Source organism: Vitis riparia, chromosome 19 (assembly GCF_004353265.1).
Source record: "Vitis riparia cultivar Riparia Gloire de Montpellier isolate 1030 chromosome 19, EGFV_Vit.rip_1.0, whole genome shotgun sequence".
Classification (NCBI taxonomy): domain Eukaryota; kingdom Viridiplantae; phylum Streptophyta; class Magnoliopsida; order Vitales; family Vitaceae; genus Vitis; species Vitis riparia.
This window is the reverse complement of record NC_048449.1, coordinates 25,615,586-25,624,720: the sequence shown is the minus strand read 5'-3', so window position 1 is coordinate 25,624,720 and position 9,135 is coordinate 25,615,586. Positions and strand designations below refer to the sequence as shown.

General features: G+C 34.0%; 1 protein-coding gene across 1 annotated transcript; it reads right to left on the bottom strand.

Moving 5' to 3' along the window:
• On the bottom strand, positions 1–7,901 carry LOC117909398 (peptide methionine sulfoxide reductase A1-like). Its single transcript, XM_034823433.1, has 2 exons — positions 7,331–7,901; positions 1–616 (listed from the first exon to the last, which is right to left on the bottom strand). The coding sequence occupies exons 1-2, from the start codon at positions 7,841–7,843 to the stop codon at positions 365–367; spliced, it is 765 nt and encodes a 254-aa protein (XP_034679324.1). The 5' UTR covers positions 7,844–7,901; the 3' UTR covers positions 1–364.
• Positions 7,902–9,135: the final 1,234 nt, after the last annotated feature.

Sequence of the window (9,135 nt, the reverse complement as noted above, 5' to 3'; positions counted from 1 at the left end):
TACCAAACCAGACTCACTGCATCATTTTCCAAACCATAATACGGACTGACAAGGTTGCAAGAAAGAATGTCCCCTATAATTACTGAACTCTCCTGTAGATATTACCAACCGAGACCAATTCTAACCCTTAACAAACAGCATACAGAATACTACTGCAAATTCTCCCTTTCCTTTTGGTTCTGGTCCATAAGAAAGATAGAAGAGAATGAGTGGACAGCCGATAAATAACAGGCCCATGTTCAGAAGCTACATATACTAGTAGGAATCCATATAAGCACAATGCACATGAAATTTTTGTATATCATGTACCAAAGCACAAACCCCTAACAACCATAGTATAAGATTTTCAGAATCTGGAGAGGACTTAGCCATAGCATCGGATTGGGTCATTGCAGCCTTTCTCAGAAGATTGCTTGAAACCAAATCGACCCCCTTTTTCAAGGTACTGCTGGTGGTATTCCTCTGCTCGGTAGAATTTCTTGGCAGGCAGAATCTCAGTAACAATCTTCCTGTTCATTAGTTTTTGATGTTGTTCCAAAGATTCTCTTGCTGCCTTCTCTTGCTCTGGTGTGTAGAAGTATATTCCCGACCGATACTGTGTTCCCACATCGTTCCCCTGCCCATCAAGCATTGTTAAGCTGTTAGTTATAGGATCTACTAAGGATGATCAACATCAGAATAATCTAATGTTACTGTTACATATTTTTATTACTAAAGAAATACCGATTCAAATAAAGTTCACCTAAACTGCAATTGCCAACTAGAGAGAAGACATAACATAAGCAAGCCAAATTCAGACTCTCAAGCACATACCAATTTTCTTCACAGTTTTAGGTTACTCTTGATGCTGAAACAACTAATTCTCAAGACACATTTGCTACTTGGTTTTAAGTTTCAATCAGCTTTCAATATCATATTGATAAGAGCATGTTCTGCTCATAATTTTTTGTGGTTATCCTACAAACAATGGTTAGCCAACAGCACAAGATGGCATTCATCAGATGACATATCACTTTAATGAACTTAGCAATCCAAAAACTCAAAAGCCATTTCGCAATTTAAATGAGGATTCAGCAGAAGCAGGGACACACCCGCTTTTGTGATTTAAATGTGCATGCAGCACAAGCAGGGTGATCACCTGCTTCAGCTATTGCAATACAGAGCTCCTCTTTAATAATATTCTTTACAAAACCAAAACTACCATTTTACTCCCTCACTTTCCCCTTTTCATGTGTCTTTGATTAGGGAGTGAAAGTCTCTCGAGGAAAAGAAGACTTTAGAATCCCATATAACAACTTAGGTGTAAAGGCACAGTGATATCAGGAAGAGGCAAGGAGCTGCTCTTATATCCTCCCACTGATTTAGAGCATCCACATCTAGTAGGTCTTAAAAAGGCAACAGTAGTTTCTCCTGACGAGACCAAATTCTGTGTCTAATACCCAATTGACATGTATTCTTCAGGAAGTTGGACATCACATAATTCAAGGAGGCAGAAACTATTTGCAGGCAATGTACACCCAAGTGCAAAGACTGAAACAAGCTTTAATACCCAAAAATAGTCTTCAGAGAGTATTCTATTTTTCTTCAAAAGCACTATAACAACCGAAGCAGAAAAGCCAGCCTCCAAGGAAATGAAGATACTGGATCAGCTCAGCCAGTAAATGCAACAGAGTGGAAAAGGCAAACAAAGGTTATGAGAAAAAAAAGGAACAAAATATTAGTAATCTGAGCCTTCTGGCTGCAAAAATGCTGGAAGACTATTCTTATCCAGAGCATTTTAGGGTAGTCCTAAAAGCAGGGGTCCATATACATGCGACCTTAGGAGACACCTCAGATGTCAAAGTTTGTGCGAAAGATATCCTCATTAGAATCCGCCTGTTGGGAGGAATCCAGCCGTTCCAAAACACTCTACATCACTCGCCTAGAATAGAGACAAAAAAACTTTGAAAATACTTAAAAATGGAAAACCTTGCCTAACATATTATCAAAACACATTGATTTTTATCTCCACTCAAAAATTAAAACCTGAATTGTCTGGGTGGAAGTTACACACAACATGTACTTGCTTCTAAACAACCTCTCAGACTCTCCTGGAAGCATTTGCTGCTGAATTGTTTATCCCTATTAACAGTTCATCCAAAACTGAAGAAAGGAAAAACTGAGATATCCGAATCAGCATCTTATTTCTGCCAACACAGGAACTTTTTTATCAGATGTACTGTGCCTTGAGAAGGAACCCACCATGAACATCAGCCACAAGAGCACCATTATAACAACTGCCTCAACACATTCTGAAACAGGCAATGCCACTCTATCCAACAGAATCAAGAAAGTAAAAGAAGAAGAATTGCCTGACATCTACTTTCTCAATCTAACCAGTATATTGCTGTTTCACTTGAAGCACAAATCCAAGAGTTCTTGATTCATATAATCATAAGCTCTTCTCAAAATCTGTGATCCCTAACCCTTTTACCTCAAATCTGCTAAACACTCATTAGCGATGATAACTGTCCATAGTCTGGCTTCCTACCCTCAAAAAACCACCTCAGAATCAAGACATCTTTCTTAAGGCCCCCTTGTGAACAGAATGAGCATCGGGAATAATCTTGAAAAGAGTGCCTAGCAATTAAGGCCACCTATTTTACTGAGTGACAAAGAATTAGAATGTGTATCCTATTTACCTCTCAAGAATAAGTGTGAAGGTAAATAAAATAAATAAAACCAACTGTCAACAAGCATATAGAGTATTGTACAACATTTTAATGTTAGAATTATTGTGGCTTCATGACCACATGAAGTTAATCCCCATATCCTAAGGGTTCATGACCAAAGTCATGAACCTATTGAATTTACATTTCCCATACCATACATCTAATGTATGTGGGAAGATTAAATGTATAAGGTATATGGAAAATACAAGGTATCTTGACCAAAGTTGTGTATGTACATTAGGTTCGCATATACCATGAATACTACATGGGCTTGAAAAAGGTAGATTCATATATCTAGAAGGAAGTATCCATTTGAAACTCTTGATGGAAGGTCACTTAACATGTATAAAAGGGATCTTGGCCCCTCTCTTCACTCATCCTAAGTTTGTGAGGTTTCCCATCATTTGTACAAACATTAAGTAAGAGAGAGTAAGGAGAGGGAAGATATAAGGCGTCAATATCAATAGAAAGTAACAAAGTGCTACCAAAGTGACTCAATATTGTAAACAATCTACGCAAGGTGATCTTTATCACAATGGCACAAGGTCAGTTTTGTAGATATATTTTGGTTCATTAAACTAAAATTGTGAAATCTTATTTACTTGATTTTCTAACATTTAAATCATAAAGCACACCATATTTTTATTTGATATATATAATTTGAAGAGAAGGGCGTTCAACGAGTGAACTTGAAATTTCTTATATCTGAGTAGATACACTTCACAATAGAATCAAATTCAAGGAAATAAATTTCCATTAAAATAACTTACCATAGACACCTAAATTTGTCATTTAATTCAAACCCATTTATTTAGAGCCTTGAAGCCCAAGTAGGAAGATGGACAGATCTTATGTATATAAATATACAAATATACACGTGTGTGTGTGTGTGTGTGTGTGTGTGTGTGTAAAGAGAGAAGAGAAGAGAAGAGAAAATAAAAATTGAAGAGAGAAAGAAGGAAGTTATGATTAAAAAAAAGGACGTTGAATGGGGAAGTAAATCACACTATCACTTCACCATTATACTCCATTCTTCCTCTCTTCAAATTTTCCATTTTATTCTCTTCTCTTTTTCTTTTCCCCTCGAAGTAAATGAGCCTATAGTCTTTAAACTGAGTGAATATCAGGCTTAGACCATCTTCCAACTTGGGCTTCAAGGCTCTAAATAAATGGGCCTAAATTAAATGACAGATTTAAGGGCCTACAGTTATATTAACAATAATTACCCGTATTAAAACAATTTAGCCACACTTTGTACAAAATACTTGGGGCAACAACATGGCATTGACATGAGAAAGTGTCCAAATCAATCAACAAAATGTGTATAAAGGAACTAGTAGAAAGACATTTTTGGCCTATGATACATAAGAAGGAAAAATGTGTATACAATCACAAAATTATCCTAAGCCTTGCAGTGCATTCATATTTATCATTCAATGTTTTCAGTACCAGTGAAGCAGCATATATGGTACACTCGGTTCTTGAGCACAAAGAAGAAAGAAAAAAGGAAAAAGAGAAAAAAAGAAGCACACTAGTAGTTTAAAATTATTTAATGAGGCAGATTTGCCCCAAAATGCAAAATAAGTAAAAGTGAAATAATTATACTAAGCCTTGAAACATCTATACCCCTTGTTTTCAAGTTATGGCCCTTTCTAGCATGCTTTATTCAATGTTTTTCAATTACCTATCAAAAAATATACTCTCTGTCTGTCTTAATAAATCAGCACTGCTGGAGTTTTCATGGTAAATCACCCTCTGCAATCCTAGATTCACATCAATATAAGAATTTGGCTATATCTAATCTTAAGCATATGTGTGCTTCCAATGGGATCAGCCCTACCCTCCTTTTCTAATGCATTTCTTGGGCCTTGGTTAAAATTCATCCACATCTATAAAAGCGAAACTTTTCTGTCCTGACTTTCCAGTCTGGTTTAGCCTCTATTTCCTCTTTATCATTCGAGAAGGCATAACCTCCACTAGAAGTGGGTCATGGGCAGGTTTGGTTTGGATGCCTATTCTATTGCCTTGGGAGTAGAGATCAAATATGTCCTTGCAAAGGATCACTTCTCTCAAACAAAAAGTGAAAACAACAGTGACATTGGCCTTTAGGCCACTATCGCTCTACCAGCAATGATTCGGCTTCTTAGACCACTGCAATAAATGGGGAGGCACTGTTTCTACCTTCACAGTTAAGGAAGGTATAAAGACTAAGAAACTAGCAGACAATCCTAAAGTTCCTAGACTAGAGAGAAAACATGTTAGATTTTATTAGTTGTTCTTTCTATGCCATTACTTTTTCCAACTTCCAAATGAATGGTTTAGTGTATTTTTGGTAACTGTTTTCGAAAATAGTTATGAAATAAGAACAGTTATAAAAAACAATTGTTAAAAACTATTCTCTAATGTTTTGTAAAACAAAAATTTGTTTGGAAACCTAAATATTTTTAACCTATTTTTAATATTTTTAAAAATAAATTTTATGTCTAGTGTTTTATTTTTAATCATTTGTATAATTATTTTTTAAAACAGTAATTTGAAAACAATAGAAAACAATTAAAAGATATTATTTGAAAACACCCTATTTTCCGTTCTTAAGAATAGAAAACAAAAAACAAGTTTTGGTTGTCGAACCTGTTTTCCTGTTTTTTTGTTTTGAAAAATAGAAAACTGTTATCGAAAACTATTATCAAACAGACCCTTATTTTCTTGACTTGAGCAAAAGTTTTCCAAGAATCATATATTAAAATAAACATGGAATGAAGTTCTCATATTAAGATCAAGCCAAATTTGTTGAGTTTAGAAACAAGCCATGTTATAAAAAAATGGGTGAGTTTTTATCAACAAAACTTTCCAGGTAACAAATAAAAATCTATTTATATTTCTGCAGCTTTGTTTGAAAGAAAAAAAAATCTGAAGAAAATCAGCTTGGCTAAGCTAATTAGTGGACTTTAAACATGAAAAGATGGAAGATTAGGCAATCGAAGCTGACCAAAAATCAAGTTAACTTACTCAGAACAAACCTAAAGTAAATAAGGGCATAAATTATCAACAAGACACAGATTCATCTACAGTACAATTTTTTTCCTTCTCTTTTCCTCTTCTTCTCCTTAAATTTTCTTAGCAACAGAACAGAAGCCAGAAACAAACAAAAAGGAAAGTGGTGGACTTATAAAAAAAATAATAAAATAAAATAAAAGGGGTGGAGGGTGTTGGGAGCTGTACTCAGGACACCACAAGTAAATAAAAACACAAATCATTGGCCAACTGCAGATCCATCTTTAGTGAAAAATTATCTCCTTCCCTCTTAGTTTTTCTCAGCAACCAAACAGATTATAAGCTTTAAAAACATAAAACAGAAATAAAAAAACCACAAAATAAATTAATTGTCTTCTTTCTTTCCTCAGCTTTTTTCAGCAACTTAAACATAGAATAAGAGAAGAGTACCAAAAAAGAATAGACTACCCGAGTTGGCCAAACACGGTATTTCATACTTTGCCCAAAAGTTATCTAGAAAATTCTCAAACCTCAAGTAAATAAAGACACAAATAATTAACCAAACACAGATTCATCAACACTGAAAATATCTGTCTGTCTTTGCCTTGGCTTTTCTCAGCAAACAAACCAGAAAACTAGACTAGAAAATCAAGGTGGGGGAAACCCTTTTCTTTCCCTTATCTTTTCTCAGCACCCAAACAGACTGCAAACCAATAAAAAAGAACCAGAAAATTAACCAAAACCAGAAAAAATCACCCACAAATACAACCGAGGGCAGCTAAAACAAAACCAAAAACAAACCTAACTGATGGTTAAGCTTAGCCAGGCCATGTCTAGACCAGAAAACATCAACAAACTCATCTACCGGAAAAACGATAATCTGTTTTTCCCCCTAGCTTTTCTCTGCAACCAAACAGAACATAAACTAAATAAGGCAGAAAATTAGACTTCTTAGTCAACAAAAAAAAACCTAGAAAATCAAGTAATTCCCTCCTTTTCTTTTCCTTATTTTTCTCGACATAAGCTTAAAATAAATAAATAAACAAAATTAAACAATAATGGATGAGAAAATAAATAAAAAATCTTCAAAAAATAAACTAATTATCCCCAGTTCGTTTTCCTTATCTTTTCACATCAATCAAACCGAACTACAGAACACAAACCAACAATCAACCAAAACCAGCAAAATTCTACTACAAGATAAAACCAACGACAAAAAATGCCAAATTCCAAAAGAAACTCGCCTCGGATTCAACGCAATCGAGTGATACCTAGCCCAAAAAAACATCAAGCAAACTCCCAAGACCACACCCCCTTCTCGAAAAGTAACTATAAAAAACACAAACTATCAGGTAAACAAAGATTCATCAACTGGTAAGATTGTGTCCTTTTCTTTTTTCTTAGCTTGTCTCAGTAACCAAACACAATATAAATTAATAATAATAATATAATAAGATAAAAAAGACACCAGAATACCAGGCTGGGAAAAGCCTTTAAAAAAAACACCCAGAAAATCATCTAATTGTTTCTATTTTCTTTTCTCATCTTCTCTTAGGAACCAAAGGGAACAGAAACCCATAAAATCTACCAAAACAAGCAAAATTCAACTACCACAACAAACTCACCTGCCGATTTAGGGTAGTAGGGTCATGCCTGGCCCAAAACACGTCAAGCAAAGCACCATACCCACACTCCTTGGGATCATACTGAACCCTAACCACCTCGGAGTGGTTCGTGGTGCCGGAGCAGACGTCGTTGTAGGTGGGATTATGCACAAAGCCTTGTGTGTACCCCACCTCCGTCTTCGTCACGCCAGAAACTCGCTGGAAGGCGAGCTCCACGCCCCAGAAGCAACCCGCGCCGAACTGAGCGAACTGCTGCCCCGGAGCTGGGAGGTCGTCGTCGGGTCCCTGGGCGATAGCGGAGGAGTGGGGGTCCAGGGAGGGCTCCGGTGGAGTGCGAGCGCCGAACCCGAGCTTTCCCAGCCAACTCATGGAAGTTAAGAGAGAAGAGGGCTTAGGGTTTTTAGAGGGAGAAAGAAAGAATTTTTTGGGGAGAGAAATTGAAGGTCTGGAGAAGCAGGAGAGAAGAGGAGTTGCCTTGGTGCTGGTGGACGACGATGCTAAGGCGTTGAACATCCTTTTGCGTGACGTGTCAGATTTTTGTTTAAGGGAGGAAGAATGAAACAGAGTGACTATTTCAGGAAGCCCATTTATATACCTATATATATATATATATATATATATTATTTTCTATGTTTTTAATATTTATTTATAAATTATAAAAATTATGCTTACATTTTCGAAGATGCCTTAAATTAACACGTCAGCAAAAACAAAAAAAATTAAAATCAATTCAAAAAACTGTTTTTAAAAATAGTTTTCTTTTCTACACGTTTATAAAAATTATTTTAAAAAATATTTAGGGAGTTGAAAATATTTTAAAGTTTTTATTTAAAAATCATATAAATTTTATTTTCTGGGTCACTGACGACTGTGACGTGGACGGTTTTGATCCGGGGAAGAAGGGACTAGAGTGGGGATGCCAGCAGGGACTTTGTATTTAATTTTTATTTAGTTCTTCTTTTTCTTTTTCTTGAGGAAGAAGAAAGATTTGGATATTAATGAAAAATGATGGATTTTATTTATTTTTTTCTTTTTTTAATTTAAATTTTCGACTTGTAATTTGAAGATTTGCCTACATAATTTAGCATTTTTCTTGTTCACCAAAAAAATAGTAAAATAATTATTGGATGTTTTGTATTTATTAGGAAAGTATTTGATAACTCACCAATTATTAAAATTTATTAACTTTATATGTTTAAAAATTAAAATACTTGTTAGTATACATACCATATAGTTAAAAAAATTACTAAAAATGTTTTTGGAGGTGATTTTAGAAAACGTTTCTAATATTTCGAACACTTAAATAAATAAAAATACTTCTTAAAATTATTGTCAAACGGGTTTTAAGAATATGTTTGGTAGTAATTTTATGAAATGTTTCTAGTTTTTTATTTATAATTAAAAGATAAAAATTTTTAAATGTTAAAAAGACTAAAAACGTTTTTTAAAATATGTCAAATGCATTATAAGTAAAAGTTATATGCCAAAAGCAGTATAAGTAAAAGTTATATATCATTGTAAAGATTAAAAATATTAAATAAAATTATAAATAAATGAAAAATGAAAACTTTAATTTATATATTATATTATAAATAAAAATAATTCATATTTGCCCCAATTTAACTTTTTTTTTAAAAAAAAAATTAATCACATTAAAATAAATGTATTTTAAATAATGAAAATATTATCATTTTTTATAATTTATTTGATTGAAAAGTATTTTGTTACTATTATTAAAATAGGAAAATAAATATTATTGTAAAATTAATTTTATATATAATGGGTTGGGTTGGGTTGAGGTGGAC

Bases quoted from the DNA above. Each gene is read 5' to 3' on its own strand.
- LOC117909398 (XM_034823433.1), bottom strand. From the start codon at position 7,843: ATGTTCAACGCCTTAGCATCGTCGTCCACCAGCACCAAGGCAACTCCT. The intron at 617-7,330 runs GTGAGTTTGTTG...CTTGATGGGCAG, and splicing joins CTACTACCCTAAATCGGCAG to GGGAACGATGTGGGAACACA.